General features: G+C 38.1%; 2 protein-coding genes across 12 annotated transcripts in view; one reads left to right on the forward strand and one right to left on the reverse strand.

The window, feature by feature from the left end:
* The window catches only part of NF1 (neurofibromin 1), a 248,005-nt gene that overhangs the window by 195,519 nt on the left and 30,725 nt on the right, over positions 1–21,761 (forward strand). For all 11 annotated transcript variants that reach the window (XM_053892642.1, XM_053892646.1, XM_053892648.1 and 8 more), the window contains 10 exons: positions 9,126–9,558; positions 10,152–10,492; positions 12,824–13,026; positions 16,634–16,827; positions 17,780–17,920; positions 18,087–18,366; positions 18,836–19,050; positions 19,310–19,371; positions 19,515–19,629; positions 20,160–20,261. In XM_053892642.1, coding sequence (XP_053748617.1) covers positions 9,126–9,558; positions 10,152–10,492; positions 12,824–13,026; positions 16,634–16,827; positions 17,780–17,920; positions 18,087–18,366; positions 18,836–19,050; positions 19,310–19,371; positions 19,515–19,629; positions 20,160–20,261 — 2,086 coding nt within the window. The remainder of the gene's footprint in view (positions 1–9,125; positions 9,559–10,151; positions 10,493–12,823; positions 13,027–16,633; positions 16,828–17,779; positions 17,921–18,086; positions 18,367–18,835; positions 19,051–19,309; positions 19,372–19,514; positions 19,630–20,159; positions 20,262–21,761) is intronic.
* Positions 1,755–5,858, reverse strand: EVI2A (ecotropic viral integration site 2A). The gene is made up of 2 exons (XM_019423848.2): positions 5,649–5,858; positions 1,755–3,112 (listed from the first exon to the last, which is right to left on the reverse strand). Exon 2 carries the CDS (start codon positions 3,095–3,097, stop codon positions 2,393–2,395), a length of 705 nt encoding a protein of 234 aa, XP_019279393.1. The 5' UTR covers positions 3,098–3,112; positions 5,649–5,858; the 3' UTR covers positions 1,755–2,392.

Here is a 21,761-nt window from a genome sequence, read left to right on the forward strand (position 1 = left end):
ATCATAATTCCTAACTTGTAAATCTGGTCCAGGATTAAATGTAAAGTGCCTAGGATAGCACCTGTTACAGTAGATACATTACGTTTTAAGCCATGCCCTGCTTTTCCCTGGTCACTGCAGAGGATCCCAGACTGTTAAGACCTCGTTCTTAATGTCAAGGTTACTTACAACTTGGTACAAAAAGAATAGTTTCTGTTTTTAAGGGGTCCTACTATAAAGCAGAGTATAATCAAAACACTAAACTTTTGACTCACTATTTTAAAATCCCTGAATTAAGTGTGTGGACCATAATACCAAGGGGCGGAAACAAAAATGTCTTCGTTCAAAAATAACTTTTAAAATTTGAACTCAAAACAGACCTTAATGTATCATGTTTAAACACTGTCAAGTTTGAAAAGGAGCCACTTTTGTTTGTTCATGAGCTGTCATTGGATAGCATCATTCTGAGAATGTGTATTTAATTAGGGAGTTGATGAATTTTAGGTATTCCTGCAGTAGAAGCTTTCTGTTTCGTCAGAAATTGTTGGACCTGTATGTTGAGTACAAAAGTGGTTACCTAGTTAATTCCTTGTTTTTAAAAAGGTGCTAATTTTTTTCAGTATCCTCTAACAAGTATATATGGCCCCTGATTCAAGGAGCTGTTTGTGTTACCACTATTGGTTCTAGTACACAGTCTCACATTATTAGTTTGTATAAGATGGGAGCTCTGCTCAGTTTCATTTGCCAGTCTGGTCCTTTGTACCCCTCAAAAGGTGACCTGATATCACCATGACTGGCATGAGTGTTCTCTTGCTTCCCCTTTTCCCTTTTTGACATTTAGTTTTATCTCGAGTAATACGGTTATAATTTTTTAACACATTGGTAACAAGTTGATCATAAAGCGGATACTTGGGGGTTTTTCCCCCTCTCGTTTTAAGATGTAACCTAGATCTTTAGAGCCATGGTACCTGTAAGAAGTGAATTTGGCCACGAGCAGTATCACCTAGGGAATTAATGCAAAAATTACCAGTGCCTGGAGGCCACCCCCGTTCCAACTGAATCAGAAAGAGAGGGTGGGAATTAGGTTTTGGCTAGTTTTAAAAGCTCTTCAGATGATTCTGATACACAGTCAAGATGAGAATCACTAACCTAAAAGGGAGAATAAGATTGTGATCGTACTTGGCAAAAATATGCAAAATGTTTTCTTACATGGCTAGCGTATTGCCCAAAATAAATGCTCAGTAAGGGATGAGATTTTTTAAATTTAGCTTGGTCTTTAGTATGCCCTGATCAATTTTAGCAGTAAGTTGGAAAGTCTCTCAAACCAACTTTTGTAATACATTTAACTGAAGGTGGAAGTCTTGATTTAAGTGTAAGTCATTATCTTACTTGAACCCAGTTTCTTGAAAGGTTAAACAATTACCTAGAGCATCTCGTTTTCCAAATTAGAACAAACACACCCCCCCACACACACACACCCCTTTCCTTTGCTCATGTCACATTAGATAGTAAAAATAAATAAATAAAATTGATCATTTGTCAGGCCACTTGGCATCCTTGAAGTCAGAAAATTAATCGGCCTTTGGATATTTGCTATAGATAGCCCAGTAAGCAGTATTTATAGAATAGAGGTACATGGCACTTGAACAGTAAGATATGCTGTACGTTTACACTTGGCCTTCTTGGTGGCTCCAGTCTCCCCTGTTTCAGTTGGGCACTATTTCTTATTGATCTTTATAGTGTGTTGTCTAAGATAATAAAATGAATACAAATAATATATGTAGTCAGTTTTATTCTAATGAGTCTTATGATACAAAATTAAAAGTTTTAATTAAATATTTGTAGTAGAAAAACACTTTCTTGTGTGTGCCATACTTAAAGATGAAAACATCTAGCATAAAATTAGCTGTGTTGATATACGAGCTGGGACAGATTCCGTCTCATTCAGCAGAGGCACCGTTAAACTACAGTTCAACTCTGTGCATTAGGAATTTGGCTTCTGTTAGATGTTGAAGCATATACTTGCCTCTAAGGACACATTAAAACTCTTCAAAGTTTAATTACATTCAGACAAAGATCATCTAACTACTGCTGCTGAACAGGAAATATTTAATTGTTCCTTTCTACCTCCATTAATTAGTTCCTTCAACTCATCTTTAAAACCTTCTCCACGTCCTTGGGTGTTTTATTATTTGCTTCTTAAAATATTCAGTGTCAGAATGAAAGTGCACAGTTTAAGTATTTGAGAAGGTGAACTGACTTCTTCCCTTCTCGCCTGCTCGATTCTAAATTGCAAGGCTGCCATGTCAACAGATCTTAGACCAACTTGTGGCATTAAATGCCAAACGGATTTCATTTTTACTTCATAAGCTTTCTCATTGCTACTTTGCATTTGTCTTCACTAAAGCTTCTGTTAGTTGGTGAGTTTTTCAGTTCCTCCTTCATCTTTTCTGTCCCTTGTAGCTGTGAGAGTTCCAGTAGATTGCATCATTAGGTTGGGCCCTGTGAGCTGTTGTGCTCTTTTCCAAGTGTCTGATTCAGCAGGCCATAGACCACTGCTTGCCAGAAAATCGCCGTTGGTTCTCGGCTGACGCTTGCCTACTTGTTTTGATCGTCTGAGGGATGAGACTTTGTTTGCCAGAACTACAGTCGAAAGAAATAGGAGGGTGCAGATAAGAAAAAGCACTGCAATTATAATTAAGCAAATTAGCATAGCCATTTTGTTGTTGTTTTCCTCACAGACCCCTTTTTTGAAAATTTCATGGGGACTCTTGCTTGTGTTTTTGATGCTCGGTACTGTTGGAGAGCTGTTCCTGACAACAGAAGGTATATAAATCTCCAGTTCCGATTTAGGAGTTAGAGGTAGGACAGGAGATGACGTGGCGATTTCAGTCATGTTTGTAGAATTACTCTTTTTATCTACTGCAGAAGTTGTAGGGTTTGTGTTCATGTTTTCATTTTGGTTTCTGCCCGTCTTATTTTGAATATCTGGATCCCAGACAGTAGTACTGTTAGCCCACAGATGGGTATAGTTTGCTTTTGTTCCAGGACACAAAGAAAAAGCTGTTGTCATCACAAAGGCAAGATGCAGGTAATGTCCTGCGTGTTCCATGTCCATGAGTATACCGGCAATCTGTTGGGACAGCAGATAATTTGTTAATTTATGAAAGAATAATGGTTCCTACTTTTGGTGATTGTAGTTAAAAGGTGGACACCTGATGTCTTACAAGTTAGCTACAAACTCATACCTAATATTTGCTGTCCTGTTTGAATTCCTTCTCAGCTGACTTTTTCTATTAGGCTATGTGTAAAGAAGCCATTTAATTTCTGTTATTCTTTTAAATGCTAGAAGTTGGCATTATAAATGCCTATGAATCATTTTAAACTGAATACTGTGGTTTTGTATAGTTTTCTCCCCCTCAAGCATGCTGAACTTCAGCTTTGAGTCGACGACTTCTGCTTCTACTTTCCTGATTCCTCCTTCCTGCCCCCGCCCAGACCCCAACCATTTAAGGATCTTTCTTGCAGAAACTCCCCACACTCTAACAAATGTGTCACTCATCTTTATATGGGCCTTAAGCATTTTGCTTTAAGTAGGAAAAGAACATGCAAATGGCTTTTTGGGGTTTTGTTTTGGGGTTGAGAAAGGGGAAGTGTGGTAGCAACCAAAGGAAAAGGATTTCAAATAGGAATTCAACATGTTCTTTAAAAAAAAAAAAAAAATGGAATTCAAGATGTTCTTTTATCTTCCTGGGTGTTTATCTTGGAGCTTAGAATAAAACTGGTACTTAGAAATATACTCCTGGGTATTTGTGAAAGCAATTATATATGGTGTTGGTTCTCTCTTTTCACATCTGTATCCCCTGACTTCTTGTGGCTTTCTGAAGGCAAAGGCACGCCAGGTTTTTCAACCTAAAAATCTGGCATTACAGTGAAAATGAGGCAGATTTCTTATGAATAATATCGAAAGTTAAATTTATTGACTTTTTTCATCATCATTTATGCCCAGCATTTTTTCCATGAATATTTTGACACAATGTTTTAAAATACATGATACAGTAAAATAGAGAACACCAGGATTGTGGGGATTTAGACTGAAGTGGGAAGACAAGGCAGATCTTGAGTCTCGACATATAAATAAAAAAGATGAACTTTAGTTGTGGCTTCAGGCTCCTTGGAAGGCAGTACAAAAAGGAGACAAGTCTGTTCCTAATTCTCATTATACACCATATGATTGAAGATTTAAACAGAGCTGGCATATCTGTTCTAGGTACTGATGAACCAGCGGGAACGATCTATCACCATTATCGAATTATCTCTTTTATTATAATATTGTTTGAGCTGCTTTTTTTTTTTTTTTTTTTTTTTTTTGGTAAGAGTATCTTATTGTTAGCATTTGTTTGAGATAACTGGAAGCAAAACCTACATTATTCTCCTGAGATTGACTCAGTGGAATTGCCTGTTTAAAAACTTTATTTTATAGATGTTCTTCTCAAACCTGAATGTGAATGTCTGAATGTCTTTTTTTTTTTTTTAAATGTGGATTCTGATTCTGTAGTTCTAAGAGGGACCTGAGATCCTGCATTTCTAGCCTCCTCCCAAGTAAAACAGATGTCACTGCTAGCCATGCTTTTTTGAGTTTTGAGGTTTTATAATAAATAGTTGCTGTGTGTCATTGGATAATACTTGGATGCTATTGATATACAGAAATTGAGAATAACAAATGTGATATGTTGTTATACTAACAAAAGTAGCTTATAATAAACAAAGGTAAATGGCAACTAACCAGTGAAGTAATATTTCCTAAAGGAAAATAAACCTTTATTATGTGTTCTAGAATTAAGATTACTTTTTGGATTATGATCTTTAATAGACAGTTGAAGGGATTGTGCACTGACTTCTATAAAATAGTGTTCAGCTTCAGTTTTTAAAGTGAACGACACCAATCTTAGGATACTTTACGGTTCTTTCACAAAGAGAAATACTTTATTTTGGGTTAGCAAGTAATTTCCCTCCTTTCATCCTAGACTAGCCTTCTGCATTCAATGCTAAAATAATTTAAAGTGGGTTATTCCTATCACATTAGTTCATTAACAGGGTAGTATACATCATGGTATTCGTACTCATTTCAGCAATGCTTACCACGGGGTAGATAATAGGCCCGCTGTGGATTGTCTTCGGCCAGATGTACTGTCATTCCCAGATAAACAAGCTGTTAACAAAATGAGACTTTCTCTTGCCCTTACAAATGCCTGAGAATAGAGAACTGTCTCTGTGTCCCCAATTTATGCCATGGAAGCCAGGTTATGTTACCAAAAGTTCTCTTTATCTCCGGTCATTTTGAATAAAATTTATAATGCCTAAGCATTCATAATGAGAACTTTATTTTTTTAACTTTTTAAATAACAAGTAAAACTTTTCAATTCACTGTGGAGTCTAAACTCAAATCCTTTCTAATCCTCATAAAAACTGTGTTGATGATAAATCTTTCCATTTCTAACTTAAATGTTACTTAATAGTACAGAAAAGAACAGTATACATTTTCAATCACTTATGATTCTACTTTGTTAGTAAGATTCTTAGGTATTATTTGAAAGCACTTCCTTCAGCACTAATCTGTACAACGTTATGAGTAAAAAGGCATAAGAAAAGCCATATATATGACCTACCTTACAAATTCTTGGTCAAAATTTGGTTATAACCTGATTTTAATAAGCCACTTCTTTTCTTGTCTTGAAGCACAGCTTCCAAGTAATTTAAAGCAGAATAGACTTGGAGAATATGAACCTTAAAGTAAATCTGCAGTGAAAAAAAAAAGGATATGTACAGCTAGCTTTCCACTTTTAAAACCAAACCACAGATGACACATTTCCTTTCTGCTGCAACTAAAGCACATGTCACAGGGGGGAAAAAATCCAACTTGTCCAGTTGGCCACTGGCATGACAGGAGGCTTTGTACAACAAATCCCCGCCTCCAGGGCAGGGAGGGTTTTCTGCCCCATGCCTTTTGACCTTATGTGCATTACATATGCCTGCTGTGTGCTTTTGAATGATATATTAGTATCATTCAGAAAGAGATGGAAGGGTATTTTTCCTGCAGCATTAAAATCTTCTCTAAAAATTTTATTTGTGTACCACAGGCTGATTTAATGACATGAGTTAGGAGACCTGGGGTATTGGTCAGATAATAGAAACAGTGATACACATAACCAACATCTCAGATTGCAGAGCTACAGCAAAGACTTGAGAAAATATCTAGTAAACTTAGGTTATATGGGGCAGAATATACTTTTGTGTTGTTGAATGTATACACACAAAGTCTCAGCCTCTCTCTCTCTTTCTCCCCCCAACCCCCGAAGGTCCTGTCATCACTTCATATTCAGTATGTCTAAATGGACTTCATTTTCCCTCCAAAAGTGGCTGCCCCTCATGATCTCTTTTTTTTGTTGTTCATGATAGGAACATTCTTTGTGATCTCAGAGGCTTGATACACAGCAAGTCCTTTTAATTCAAGTCCTTCCTTTCAGCCCCGACCAGAACTTGGATCGTGTTGGCTCTTCCCTCATATTCTTGAATTGGTTTCTTTTTTTTTTTCTTTCTTTCTTTTTTTTTTTTTTTTTTTAGCTGTCACCATAGCATTTAGATCCTTAGGAGGCCATACCTAGACTACTACCATAGCTTTTATTTTTTTCCTTACCAGCCCCGACTTCTTCATGTATCTTGTATACATCACTTCCTTTGATCATATCACTTCTTTAAGAATATAAAGTTGAATAACTCCTTAACACCTATAGCAGTGATTCAGAAATGTCTGTGTACGTAAATATCAGATGAGAATTTTTTTTAAAAACAATGAAAATTTCTGGGCCCCGCTGTATACATTCCTATGTAGTAGGTCTGGGCTAGCACCAGGAAGCAGACTGCATTTGTAACAGATGCCACGGTTGATTGTGATACTGGGCTCCACAGAACATAGTCTGAGAAATATTGGAGAAAACTCAAACCTCTTGAAAAATTTTGATCCCTTCACAACTTAACTCTTATATATTTTTCAAACTGTATTTCTTTTTTGTGAAGTTAAGCTTTCCACTTCATTTGGTTTTGTGTTTTAGTTTTTATTGAAATTCCAGCTAACATACAATGTGATGTAAATTTCAGGTGATTCAACACTTACAACACCTGGTGCTCATCACCAATGCGCTCCTTAACCTCCATCACCTATTTAACCCACCTCCTTCCCCTCCCTCAAGTGACCATCAGTTTGTTCTCTGTAGTGAAGAGTCTGTTTTCTGGCTTGCCTCTCTTTCTTTCTTCCCCTTATGATTGTTTGTCTTGTTTCTTAAATGCCACATATGAGTGAAATCATATAGTATTTGTCTTTCTCTGACTGACTTATTTTACTAAGCATAATATACTCTAGCTCCATCCGCGTCATTGCAAATGACAAGATTTCATTCTTTTTTTATGGCTGAGTAATATTCTGTTGTAATATATACCACCTCTTCTTTATCCATTCACAGTTGATGAACATTTGGGCTCTTTCCATAATTTGGCTACTGTAGATAATGATGCTGTAAACATTGAATTAGTATTTCTGTATCCTTTGGGTAAATACCTAGTAGTGCAATTGTCCAGATTTATCTCTTAAAACGTCTTCACATGAATCTTTCATTCCAGCTAAAATAGCTGACTGTTGCCTCAGCACATCTAGTTATCTGTTTCTTTTCCTCTTTAGAGGCCTCTTTCAGGCCTCTCCATGAGGCCTGCCAGTCCCTCCTCTTGTTGAATTCAAAGTTTCTCCTACCCACTGAAGCCTCAGCATCTTCTGTGTAGCTTTCACTGGCTACCCAGTTTGTGTTCATATCTCCCTCTTCTGAACTTTTTCTCTGCTATTTGTTTGATAAGTGATTACATACAACCTCATACCTTTCCTGTCATCTTGAAATATTTTATTTTGGGGCACCTGAGTGACTTAGTCATTCGAGCATCCAACTCGATTCAGGTCATGATCTCAGGGTCTTGGAATCAAACCCTGTGTCGGGCTCTATGCCCTTGGCATGGAGCCAGCTTGAGATTCTCTGCCCCTCCCCCTGCTCGTGCATTCTCTCTCTCTCTCTCTCTCTCTCTCTCTCTCTCTCTCTCTCTCTTTCTCAAAAATAAATTATTTTAAAATCATTTAACTTATATTTTTATCTTATTTCCTCCCAACAAGATTATTAAAAATCTCTGAGGTAAGGATGTTTATCGGGCCTAGTACTACCAGAGTCATCGAGTATAGAACTTTGGGCCAAGTTAACATCAGTTCCGACTTGAAGTTCTAGTACTGTGTTCTTCAGGGCTTTCTGGTGGTCTTTACCTTAGCTGCTCTCACACCGATCAGCATTCTTTTGAGTTGTAAGCAACTTAGGACCTAATATGGCTTAATCAAAAAAAAAGAATTTATTGGCTCACACAACTGAATAGTCCAGGGATAAATTTGGTCCCAGGAGAGGCTTTATCTAGGACTCCAATGAAATGGCTGGGGTCCTCTCTCTCTCTTCATCTCTCTGCTCCATTTCTTCTGTCTTCAGGCAGGCTTTTCTTTCATATGTCAAGATATGAGCTAACAACTCCCAGGGCAATGTGTTTCCTTGTTTATAAACACCAGGAAAGAAAAAGTCTCAATTCCTAACTAAAGCTAAAGTCTCTGAATTGGGCCTCTTTGGCCCTTATTGTCCTGATTTAAGTCATATGATCATTGCTGAACCACCGGTAGTCAAGGTGGGGTGAACGAATTGACCAAAGCCATTCAGATGACTCCAGGGCTCCAGGGCGTCATTCCCACCCAGACTGTTCAGCTGGGAAATTCTGTGGGCCTCGAGGCAACCAATCAGTGTTCACTGCCTTCCTCTGTCTGTGGTGTGCGGGTTTGTTGCTCAAAAGGTTTTGAATTGGAGACTTGTCTCTTCCGTTTTACTTCTACCTTCTCAATGTCTCAAGAATAACTGATTTTAGAAAATGGACTTAGACTTTATGTAATTGTTTTATATTAGTTTTCTCTAGAAAGCTAAACAGAAAATTGAAAGAATGAAATAGATTAGTAGCATCTGTATATTTATCCGGAACCCTGTTAACCATCTGTGTCCTGTTTTTGTCCTCTTCCTTAGGTTTAAAACTGGCCAAATCAATGGCGATTTGCTGATATACCACGTCTTGCTGACTTTAAAGCCATATTATGCAAAGCCATATGAAATTGTAGTGGACCTTACCCATACCGGGCCTAGCAATCGCTTTAAAACAGACTTTCTCTCCAAGTGGTTTGTTGTTTTTCCTGGCTTTGCTTATGACAATGTCTCTGCAGTCTATATCTATAACTGCAACTCCTGGGTCAGAGAGTATACCAAGTATCACGAACGGCTACTGACTGGCCTCAAAGGCAGCAAGAGGCTCATTTTCATCGACTGTCCTGGCAAACTGGCTGAGCACATAGAGCATGAACAACAGAAACTGCCTGCTGCCACACTGGCTTTAGAAGAGGACCTGAAGGTATTCCACAATGCTCTCAAGCTAGCTCACAAAGACACCAAGGTTTCTATTAAAGTAAGTTTCACTCCTTGTTAGGTAAATGATTTGTTAGCTTTCTCGGCTAAGCAGACTGTGCTGGCCTTCCTAGGTGTCCTCATAGTGGTGTATTAAATGTAAAGTAAGTCCAGGTGAAGGAAAAACCAAGCTATCTTCATGGGGGTCCTGTGGAAGATATGAGAGGTGTATGCTTAATTATAGTCTAGGTCGGATTGGAAGCAGGAGAGTGTTGTAGAGAGTGCAGTTTGCCATGTATCAGTCAAGTGGTAGGAATGTGTGGAGGGTGGAAATTACCAGGTGAGAATTCTTCTGATGATTACGCGCTCTTTGCAGAGTGGGAAACGAATCAAGAGAAAATCCATAATTGTCCGTAGGATTCTTGACCTTTTTAGAAAAAATAATTTTTTTAAATGTTTCCAGTCTCTTTTGAGATCATTTATCATAATACCTATTGAGTCCATTTGAATATGTAACGGTGGTAACTCTTCCTTAAATGGCAAACATGGTATTTGTTTGGTCGGTTGGTTGGCTGGTTTTCAGAGCCTCTTACAACTCTATTTAGCGGGATTTAATTCTTCTTCACTTCACCCTCTTACACCTTCACTTCCCAGGTTGGTTCTACTGCTGTTCAAGTAACCTCAGCAGAGCGAACAAAAGTCCTAGGACAGTCGGTCTTTCTAAATGATATCTATTATGCTTCGGAAATTGAAGAGATCTGCCTGGTGGATGAGAACCAGTTTACCTTAACCATTGCAAACCAGGGCACACCGCTCACCTTCATGCACCAGGAGTGCGAAGCCATCGTCCAGTCTATCATTCACATCCGGACACGCTGGGAGCTGTCGCAGCCCGACTCCATCCCCCAGCACACCAAGATTCGGCCAAAAGATGTCCCTGGGACACTACTCAATATTGCATTACTTAATTTAGGCAGTTCCGACCCTAGTTTACGGTAGGTTTTTTTAAAAAACCCTCTTCAACTCTATTCAGGGTTTGTTGCTTTTAGAATGAGGCCGCTTAATAAGCTTTTAAAACAGCCTTTACCTTAATACTCTAAATTGTAAGGTATGCTGTGTTGGTTAACCAGCGTGACCTCATCAGCTTGTGGGGTATTCACATGAACTGTGGAATTCTAAATAGGGTGATTCACACTAAAGCAGTATATGTTCTTTCTCCGGGAAACTTTCATCTGAAACAGACTGCATAGCAGTTTTATTGTTTTGGGTTCCCCCGCCCCCGCAAAAGCCTTTTTAAAAAAAGTTAGTCCTAAGTTTCTCCTTCTCTGAGTCTTCTAATTATGTTTTCCCCTGTTCAAAACTATATCACTGTTAAGTTTCCTCACAAATTAGATTATCATTGTTTGACAAAGGAGGGCTTAATGTTCAATAACTCAAACAGTTAACATTGCATACTTTCCACCTATGTGACTTCAACAAAATTCCTGAAGTCTTAAGACTAATGCAGATGTTATCTGACAGAGTATAATTGGTTCTGTTTAGGCTTAATAATCTGAACGTGAATGAGGAAAGGGCATGGCCTGTGGGGTCAGTAGATTTGGTTTAAATCTAGATCTACTACCATGTATGACTTTGGGCAAGATCCTAAAGTACTCTTAGCTCTAGTTTCCTCGTTTTCAAAGTAAAGATAACAATGCCTTCCCTATATACCTGCAAAGGTTTAATAGTGTATACAGTAGTATATTTTAGCACCTACCAAACAGTTTCTGCTCGGTTAGTATTACTGCCTCCCAGTCCCCGCCCCCCACTTCCTCTCTCTGCCAATGTCTCTTTGTACTCCTCCCTCCTTTCTCCCCTCTACTTTTTATTTTAGGATAATTCTTTGTCCCAGGTTCCTTGGGACTGTCAAGATTTTTACAGGTATAAATTCTTAGCTCCAGAAAATCTTTCTAGGGTATAATAATATAGCCCAGTTTTATAAGTGGCCCTTTTAGGATTCCTGATTCTTAAATAAAGGGGGGCGGGGGGGGGGGGAAATCAAGATTTCTTTACCTGAACGGGGCCTCATGGAGTCCATGAACTCCCAGAAACTATACATAAAATTGTGTGTGTGCTTAGCTTTCATTATCTGCAAGGAACCTGTGACACCTACCCCCAGTTTGAGGAGGGCCCCGTTCTTTATAGCTGTTGAAAATGTCCAAGAATAAAAGTCAATGTCAAAATAATGTAACTCCAAATTCCTAGGAGTTAGTAAGAGATACATAAACTTAGAAACAATATTAACATTCTCGATTTAGGAAAATAGAGCTACAAAGCCTGCCTTTAATTTCTAATTCAAAGTTCCTCATAGAAGAATGCTAACATCTTCTAATAGTTATCAGCTTGAATTGATCCTGTATTCTCTTCTGAAATAAAGTGAGCTGACAGCTTCTGCTTTTTGCTGAAGCAGGTCATTCCAGAGAAGAAACCTTTAGGCTGATTCAGATTTCAATGCCTTTTGCCCCCAGATGGTTGTTGCATAAATATAGTAGCATGGTGAAAGTTCAGAGGTCAGGAAAACCTAAAATTTACAGGCCAAACTATTTCTCTTGCCAGATGGGGGAGAAAAATGAAAATTTGAAAATCGAGTGTGAGTTTTTTGACCTGTCTCCTAAATTGCTTAAGTATATTTTCAGACATTTAGAAAAGAAGTTTTGTTTCTAATGGAACCTGGATATATGTTATTATTTTGTTTTTAGTGGTTATGTGTAATGGAAGGAAAAATGGGGGGACTTCATTACATTACGTTTGTTTTTGACCCCCCAGTTTGTAGTATGTCTTGTAGGGCACCCAGAAAGAAATTCAGTAGTGTTGGCTAAAGATTTTCACATTTTAATTGGATGAGGGGCCATCTCGTTTCTCTTCTTATGATCCCCATTATAAATGGATCTGATGGGAGGGGAGCCACAATTTGAGGTTTGGGCTTCACTGAAAATATGATGAGCCTCATTCTACTTCTTTCTGTTGATCCACCTTAGGACCATAAATCTCTCCTATTTTATATCCCAGGGAAATGTCTTTTAGGAAGGTCTTAGACTTACCTGTCGCAGGAACCTCACAGTGCTGTTCTGGTTATGTCAAGAACCTCCTTTAAAGGAAATCCATAAATGGTCAAGGGGTATTTTGTGTTTACTGTAGAATCATAACATCTTGTCTCTAATGGATCATAAAGTTTAAAAATCGTTATTATGCTTTGTAATAGAATCATAAGTTGTGTGTTATGAAAAAAAAATTGGAGCTATAAGAAAAAATAAGTTTTAAACAACTTCATTTGTGTTTTCTCCTAGGTCAGCTGCCTATAATCTTCTCTGTGCCTTAACTTGTACCTTTAATTTAAAAATCGAGGGCCAGCTACTAGAGACGTCAGGTTTATGCATCCCTGCCAACAACACCCTCTTTATTGTCTCTATTAGTAAGACACTGGCGGCCAATGAGCCACATCTCACCTTAGAATTTTTGGAAGAGTGTATTTCTGGATTTAGCAAATCTAGTAAGTAATAATTTTCTTTAATACTAACGATTCTAAGAAGAGTCCGAGAAGATCCTTTCATTGCAGAATTTGCCAGTGAAATCATAATTGATTTTTATTTTCAGTTCTTTACCTCCTCTAATATTTCATCTGCACCTGAGAGAACTCTGCAGGAACTTCCTGGTAGACAACATTGAGAAATACGCCAAAATTCTGGCCACAAACGCGTGATGGCAAGATTCTGATACCTTACATGTCTCCGAGCCACAAGCCACATACAAAGTAGTTTTTGCTCTGTTCTAGTTTAATTGGCTCTAGGATTTATCTTCTTAGCTGATTATTCCGAATGAGTGAAGTGTCCATGTCATCCCCCTGATTTTTTTTTTTTTAACAGTTATTTATTTTTGAGAGACAGAGACAGAGCATGAGCAGGAGAGGGGCAGAGAGAGAGAGAGGAAGACACAGAATCCAAAACAGGCTCCAGGCTCTGGGCTGTCAACACAGAGCCCGACGCGGGGCTTGAACCCACGAACTGAGATCATGACCTGAGCCACCCAGGTGCCCCGTCATCCCCTTGATTTTAAAGAAAGAGTCATGTTCTCTTTTCTTGAGGTTGTCTTTGAACTGTGATTTTAGTGTTCAAGTACAGTGCCTGGAGAATCCAGTGGCGCATAATACAGGGTCCAGAGTCAACTCCTGACTTGGCTTTTAACAAGTCCTAACAGGGGTGCCTGGGTGGCTCAGTCAGTTAAGTGTCCAACCTCAGCTCAGGTCATGAGTCTGTGGGTTCGAGCCCCACGTCAGGTTCTGTGCTGACATCTCAGAGTCTGGAGCCTAATTCAGATTCTGTGTCTCCCTCTCTCTCTGCCCCTCCCCCCGAACTCTCAAAAATAAAGATTTTTTTAAAAACTAAAAAAAAAAAATGTCTTACAAATTTAACATCCACTCTTTCCATTCATTCATTCTCATACCCTGTAGTAGTATAAATGTTGCTCTTCTTCCAGCTTATTTCCTGACATTTGCCTCCCTTTCTCTCTCCATAATACATAAACTTTTTTCTGCATTCAAACGTATTTCTTGATTTTTCAGGTCATTGAAAACTTTGACAATTCCTCAAGACCAGATCACTATATATAGTTACTTAACAATAAGAGATGTAGGAATATAGCTCTAAAGAGACAGTGTGTTAAGACTGACAAAACAAGAAAAGCATAAAGATTTGTTAAGAAATATTAATGTTAAAAAAAAGATTTGTGTGAATGACCAGGCATATTGTGTTCCTGGATTAAACAGTTGTTCCCAGATTGTTATAAATTCAGTGCAATCCCATCAAAATAGCTTCAGGATTTGAGGATTTAAAAGGAGGCAGAACTGAAAATGATTATAAATTTCACCTAAAAGGACAAGAGTAGGTAAGAAAGTATGGAAAGAAAACTGAGAGACACTTGATGTTGCAGACATCTGGACACATACCAGTACAGTAATTCAAACAGAGGTGTTCAAGAGTCAGCAGTCAGATCAGTTTAAGAGAAACAGATTGATAAAGAAGCATCACAAACTGATGGGGGAAGATCAAATCATTTAAGCAATGAGATGGGGAAATGCATTAAATTGGGTCCCATCTTCACCCTAAACCACAAGATACCAGAATAAGTTCTAGTTATATTTAAGACATAAAAACTGGAACCATGGGGGCGCCTGGGTGGCTCAGTCAGTTAAGCACCCAACTCTTGATTTCAGTTCAGATCATGATCTCATGGTTCGTGGGTTTGTGCCCCACATCAGGCTCTGTGCTGCCAGTGTAGAGCCTGCCTGGGATTCCCTCCCCCCTCCCCCCCCCCCCCCCCCCCGTCTCTCTCTCCCTGTCTCCCTCTGCGCCTCCTCTGCTCGCGTGCACGCTCTCTCTCCCCCAAAATAAATAAATAAACTTTAAAAATTATATAAAAAATAAAAACTGGAACCATTAAAAAAGAAGAATGTTTAATAGCTTTCTGGGTGATTAAGGACTTATGAAGAAAAAAGTGGTAGATGGAAACAAAGGAAATGGTGAACATAAATGACCACGTAAAACTTCAAAACATCTCTATTTCCAAAACTGAAACACAAGTAAAAGATAATAAAAAACTAGGAAATAGGCTTGCAGCAAATATGAGAAAAGATTAACACCTTTAATCACAAAGAGTTCTTACAGATTAATGAGAAGTGGATCAACAGCAGTAGCATGCAGGTCATGCTAAAAAAGAGTGTATTTTAAGAAATTCACTAATAAAATCAAAGAAATACAAACTCAAAGAATAGAAAGATAACATTCAGTTATCAAACTGGCAAAGGATTTTGTTCACTTTATTTCAGTGTTGGCAGTCGATGGAATTGTGAACAGGGGCAGGGTTTTGAGAAAGCAGTTTGGACATAGATATCAAGACTCTTAGGAATGTTCATACCTTTTGGCCTCATGATTCCATCTTTTAGAATTTATCCTCAGGAATTGATGTTCAGGTGTTTATTATAGCATTACTTTTTATTTACGTTTTTAAAATTGAGGCATATCCTACCAGTCAAATGCCCACATCTTAAGTGAACAGCTTGATGAATTTTTACATGTGAACACATCACAAAACCATCTCCCAGAACAAGAACATTTCCCGCATCCAGAAGACTCCTCTCAGTCAGTACACCATCCCCTCACCAAGAGTAACCACTCTTAGGACCTCTATCGCCATGGATTTATTTTGCCTACTTTTGAACTTCACATAATGTTATTTATAATAGCAAAATATGGGAACAATCTAAAGGTCAAACAATGAAGAACTAATTGTCAGATTTCCATATGATGGAGTAACATGAAACCGTTAAAAATATTTGGTTCAGAATTTCAGTTTTGGAAGATGAAAAAATTCTGAAGATGGAGACTGGAGATAGTTGCACAATGATGTACGTAAGGCCACTGACATGTGCACTTAATGATGGCAAATTTCATGCTGTGTATATTTTACCACAATTTAAAAAAAGCATTTTGGGGACTCTAGATAAAGTTACATGGAGGAATTTTTGTATCTTTTTCTAAGTCCGAAGTTATTTCAAAATGGTTCAAAAAAATGTTTATGGAGAATTTTTAATGATGAGTAATAACCTCAGTATAACGTGTGGTGCAGAAGATATTCAAAACATACTGCACGTACAGCATAGCCCCCGTCTTTGTGGAAGACGTGGGGTGGGTTTTCTGTGCATACGCACAGGTAATGTACCTCATCTCTGCATAGCTTTGAAAGCCTGAGGAGAGAGAGATTAATCTCAGCTTCATTTTTGTGGTGATGCTTTCGTTTTCCCTAACTTTCTCGGATTGCCACATATTCCTTTTACAATTAGAGTAAAAATTTTAACTAGAAGGTATTAAGAGGGAGAAAAATAAGATAAACCTTTTCAAACATGGCTAGTTGGCTTCTAAGATTGCTTTCTTCACGGCCTATTCTCCTCGTCTCTGTCTTTAACATGGTGGCCAAATCTCTTTTCTCCAGGCTGTCTCCTAGGTAATGATCTTTACCTTTTACCTTCTTTCTCCCAATCCCTTATTTTTATTGTTGATGTCCTTTTCATTGGCCATCTATGCTAATAGTGTATTTTTTCCCAGGTATTGAATTGAAACACCTTTGTTTGGAATACATGACTCCATGGCTGTCAAACCTAGTCCGTTTTTGTAAGCACAATGATGATGCCAAACGACAAAGAGTTACCGCCATTCTCGATAAGCTGATAACAATGACCATAAATGAGAAACAGATGTACCCATCTATTCAAGCCAAAATATGGGGGAGCCTTGGGCAGGTATTGAGTTTGCTCAAATATTTAAATGTCTAGTACCTCCGTGATGCAGATATTAATCTAGTACCCCCTTTGTGCAAAACATTGTGCTAGGCATTAGGGATACAGCTGTGGAAAAGACAGTCCCCTCTTTCAAAAGGCATGCAGACACTCACCTAATTCTTGATCTGGTTCAGAATTGTAGATGTCTAATGCATGTTTCAGAGCCAGAAAAAAACTAGTTATTTTAGTGCTCTTTTCCATGACATAACTATATAGGATTTAACTGTAAAACTCCAGTGTGGTTTCTAGTAAATAGTGCTGTGTAACATATTCTAGTACCTGACATACCAGAGAGGTCAGTAGATCTTTGTCAGTTGACGTTATTTGGGACACCTGCTTTCGTTTACAGTTCTCTCTCACAAGAACACCAGGAGTAAAGTACAGAATATACTGTAATGTTTTCCTTTTTATCTGACAAGAATTATGCCCATCATTTCTTCAACATTACCGCTTAAGGAAGTGATCCCTTACTCAAACAACGCGGCGAATCCTCCAAGTAATTTGAAATGACCTTGGAGCTGGTTTTAGAGCTCTGTAAAACATCTCAGCACTTGAAGTCATTTCCTATATTTTAAAACAATTGTATTTTGTATTAATCACACATGACTGTCTTAGGAGACAACGGAGGTGCTTTGCTAGTGGATGAAAATAATACACGTGGAAATTTAAAATTTTTGCATGCCAGTCTCTTCATCTCTGACGCAGTTGAGTGAATATCTTCATACTCCTTCGGATATGTAATGATAAATTACATTTATTGACAGGTCTCTAAATGAAACCTAGTGTTTTGGAGGCCTCAGGGAAAGTAGAAGTTTCATGTTAATTGGGCTGCTGCTTGCAGTATTTTTAAATTAAAAGTTAAGTTGGCACAACAGATGGCTGAAACATACATTATTTCTCCCTCTTCCACTAGATTACAGATCTCCTTGACGTTGTACTAGACAGTTTCATCAAAACCAGTGCGACAGGTGGCTTGGGATCAATAAAAGCCGAGGTGATGGCAGATACTGCCGTAGCTTTGGCTTCTGGAAATGTGAAATTGGTTTCCAGCAAGGTAATCAACTTTTCCTTTGCCTTCTGGACCATGGCATGATGTGTCTGTTTTTCTTACCGGGAGGTTTTTTGGTATGGTGACTAGTCGTTTTAGAGTTAAACTGAAATTTTTTGTGATAAAACTTTTTTTTAGCCCTTGTGTTTCTTAAAATTCTGTTTCTTGACAGGTTATTGGAAGGATGTGCAAAATAATTGACAAGACATGCTTGTCTCCAACTCCTACCTTAGAGCAGCATCTCATGTGGGACGACATTGCCATCCTCGCACGCTACATGCTGATGCTGTCCTTCAACAATTCCCTTGACGTGGCAGCTCATCTCCCCTACCTCTTCCACGTTGTTACTTTCTTAGTAGCCACGGGGCCGCTCTCCCTTAGAGCTTCCACACACGGATTGGTCATTAATATCATTCACTCTCTGTGTACTTGTTCACAGCTGCATTTTAGTGGTGAGTTCCAGGAAAGTAACTTGTGTTTTGTAATTCCTTTCTCCACTTTATATAGCCCGGTTGGCACAAATTATCCTAGTTGTGAGTACGGTGCCTTAACACTAGCTGCTTATTGGAGCTTGTGATAGTGGCATGAAATACTATCAAAAAGAAAAAGAATAAATTAATTCCATTCCATTTCAAGCTATAGCCAAGATTTTGTGTGTGTATTTGTCAAGTAGAATCTTGTAGGTATCACAGAAGCTAAAGCCTGAGCACTGGTTGACGGTGTAGCATTACTAGCATGAATTTGTAGAGAAATGGAGCTAAAGCAATGAGCGTTGAGATAATGTATCTAGAGGGTTGGTTTAGGGAGCATGGTTATATAATTTTGATCTGCTACTCAAATTTTCCAAATTCAAAGTGAAATTTGCCATGTTAAAAAGTTAATATCTTTAAAGTCTTCACTTGTTCCTTTTTTCTTTTACAGAAGAGACCAAGCAAGTTTTGAGACTCAGTTTGACAGAGTTCTCGTTACCCAAGTTTTACTTGCTGTTTGGCATTAGCAAAGTCAAGTCAGCTGCCGTCATTGCCTTCCGCTCCAGTTACCGGGACAGGTCGTTCTCTCCTGGCTCCTATGAGAGGGAGACTTTTGCTTTGACATCCTTGGAAACAGTCACAGAGGCTTTGTTGGAGATAATGGAGGTACACTAGGCAAAATGATAAGAAACTAAGGTTATTTTTTTAATCCGTTAGTACTGTAAAGAAGAAATACTAGTTTATTCTATTTTACGCTTGATGCTTAAATAAAACTCCCATGGAATGTGTTTATTGGTTATATATATATATATATATATATATATATATATATATATCGCTTATTTAATGACATTATAATAAGCATTATTTAATGATTAGTATACATTTATGTGCATGAATCTATTTAGAGTATCCTTTTTTTAAGGCATGTATGAGAGATATTCCAACATGCAAGTGGCTGGACCAGTGGACGGAACTAGCTCAAAGGTATGTCCCAAATAAATTTAACCCGTAGGAGTATGGGTATTATTGAAAAGGTTAACATTACTGCAGAGTCGATATTTTAATTAATTACCTAGTGTGTATAAACACAAAGGTTTTCATAGACTTTTTGGGTCTTTTAATTGCAGATTCGCATTCCAATATAATCCATCCCTGCAACCGAGAGCTCTTGTTGTCTTTGGCTGTATTAGCAAGCGAGTGTCTCATGGGCAGATAAAGCAGATTATCCGTATTCTTAGCAAGGTACGTCTCTGTCCCTCCTCCCAAATATCTGTGGGTCTCAAGTTGGAAAGCATATCTTGCATGTTTCTCAGTGGCATCTAAACTTGAAGTTAATAAAATATCTTGCATGTTGCTTGCTAAACCTTTAAACAATGGATTTGGTTATTTTCTTTATTAAATTCTTTGAAGTGAAGAAACCTTTTCTAAAGAAGACGCCTTAAAAGAAAATATGTATTGTCTCTTTGGCTAAGAAGGTACTCTTAGTATTTTATCAGTTTTCAAAGCATTTAACTATATGGTAGAACTTGCCTTATATAAAAGTATTTAATTTGTAACAATATAATAATGCACAAAATATTGTATTGGAATATAACATAGAAGTATTTAAAAATGAAAACCCAAATGATCTAGCTACCAAGAATACCACAGCATTGGAAATAATTCTAGCACTTACTAACCAAGGAATTATTCTGAACTGATTCTGAGATCCAGTTTAGGAGTTTATGTTTTATTTCAGTGAAATAAAATAAAAAATTCTGTTTCCCTAAAAGGCACTTGAGAGTTGCTTAAAAGGACCTGATACTTACAACAGTCAAGTTCTGATAGAAGCCACAGTAATAGCGCTAACCAAATTACAGCCGCTCCTCAATAAGGTAATTACCGTACAGAACGAGCCCATTTAGTTTGGGCATTGGTATTAAATGTTGTTTCATTTTGTGTCAAAGAGTTCAGAAAACAAGTTGGGCTGAGAGGTTATAAGGAAGAGGAGGTAGTTAAAGCAGAACTTCCTGTCTTTAAGTGTAGTTGTTTGAAGACCTCACACTAGAGGAAGATAAGTATGCGGAGGATGTTCTCGGGTGCTTCTAAGTTTTCATCTCATCAGTGCTAAAGGAAGACAGGTGTAGACTCTGAATTTTTTTGTCCAATAAGTGTTCATTGAGCACCTGCTATGTGCCAAGTACCATTTTAGGTTCTAGAGAGGTAGTACCTGAACCAAACTAATAAAATTCCCTACCCTCATGGAGCTTACATTCTGGGACGAGTGTGGGAGTTGGGGCATGAAATAGATAATTAAATAAGTACGATAATAGTTCACGATCATTACCATGGAGAAATGTAAAGGTGGGTGAAGTGTACCTAATCACCAAATGAGTTTGGGTGCTAAATGAAGTTGATGTTTAAAAGGAATGAAAGGATGCGGCCACTGATTTAGGATGGGCTGAGCTTATCTCAGCTTTGTGGCCTGGAGCAGGTCGTTTAACATATCTGGACATCATATTTCCACATTGATAAAATGAATAGACTAGATGATGGTGGAGCATTATTTTCCAACTCTAAAGTTGTATAATTATATGAATTGAGTACAAGATTTGAGGGAGGTTACAGAGAAATAAATACCTGTGTGCTCCTCTCATCGAGTTGTATCTACGAGCACATCTTCTAATCCTAAATTACACAAAATGGTTCGCTTGTCCTCATAAGTTAAAATGAGGCTCAGAAGGGCTAAGTGACTTCCCCAAGGTCACATACCTAATAAGACAGAACCACGATTCTCTTCCAAGGCTGTCTGACCCTGAAGTCTATGTATTTTCCCCTATACCACACTGCTAAATAAGGGTTTCCCCCAAATCAATATCTTGAATTCATAACAGCAAGAGATATTATGCTGATAAGGGTGACAAGAAAATTAAAAGGGTAGAATCTAAAGTTAAAGAGATAGTGGGATTTAGTGTAGAGAAAGGGAGAAAGCCTTGCATAGCAAACCATGCAGCAGGAGGGTCATACAAGAATGGTGGGACAGTGAAGGGATGGTGGGCAGAATATTCTAGTTGTATGGAGAAATTTTGCAGGAGAATAGAGAGAGGGAAGATTGTAAAGATTGGATAGAACTAATCTAACATCTAAGACCCTTCAGAAAGGAGTTTGGAAATGTCCCTATATGTTTTCAAGCAGATAAGTAATATGACAAAAGGAAGGCTTAGAAGGGTTCTTCTGGGGGCATTGTGCACCGCAGATTGGAGTAGGGGGAGACCAGAGGCAAAAAGGAATCCACATTTACAGTAAAGAAGGTTGGTATAGAATAAAGTCGTTAGCAATAAGCAAATACTAAAGAGACTACTTTGGAAGGATCAACAAGACTTGGTGACTGGAGT

Source organism: Panthera pardus, unplaced genomic scaffold (genome assembly GCF_024362965.1).
Source record: "Panthera pardus isolate Hobbes unplaced genomic scaffold, ASM2436296v1 HiC_scaffold_3, whole genome shotgun sequence".
Classification (NCBI taxonomy): Eukaryota; Metazoa; Chordata; class Mammalia; order Carnivora; family Felidae; genus Panthera; species Panthera pardus.

Coding starts and splice junctions, on each gene's coding strand:
- EVI2A (XM_019423848.2), bottom strand. CDS start 3,097: ATGGACATGGAACACGCAGGACATTACCTGCATCTTGCCTTTGTGATG.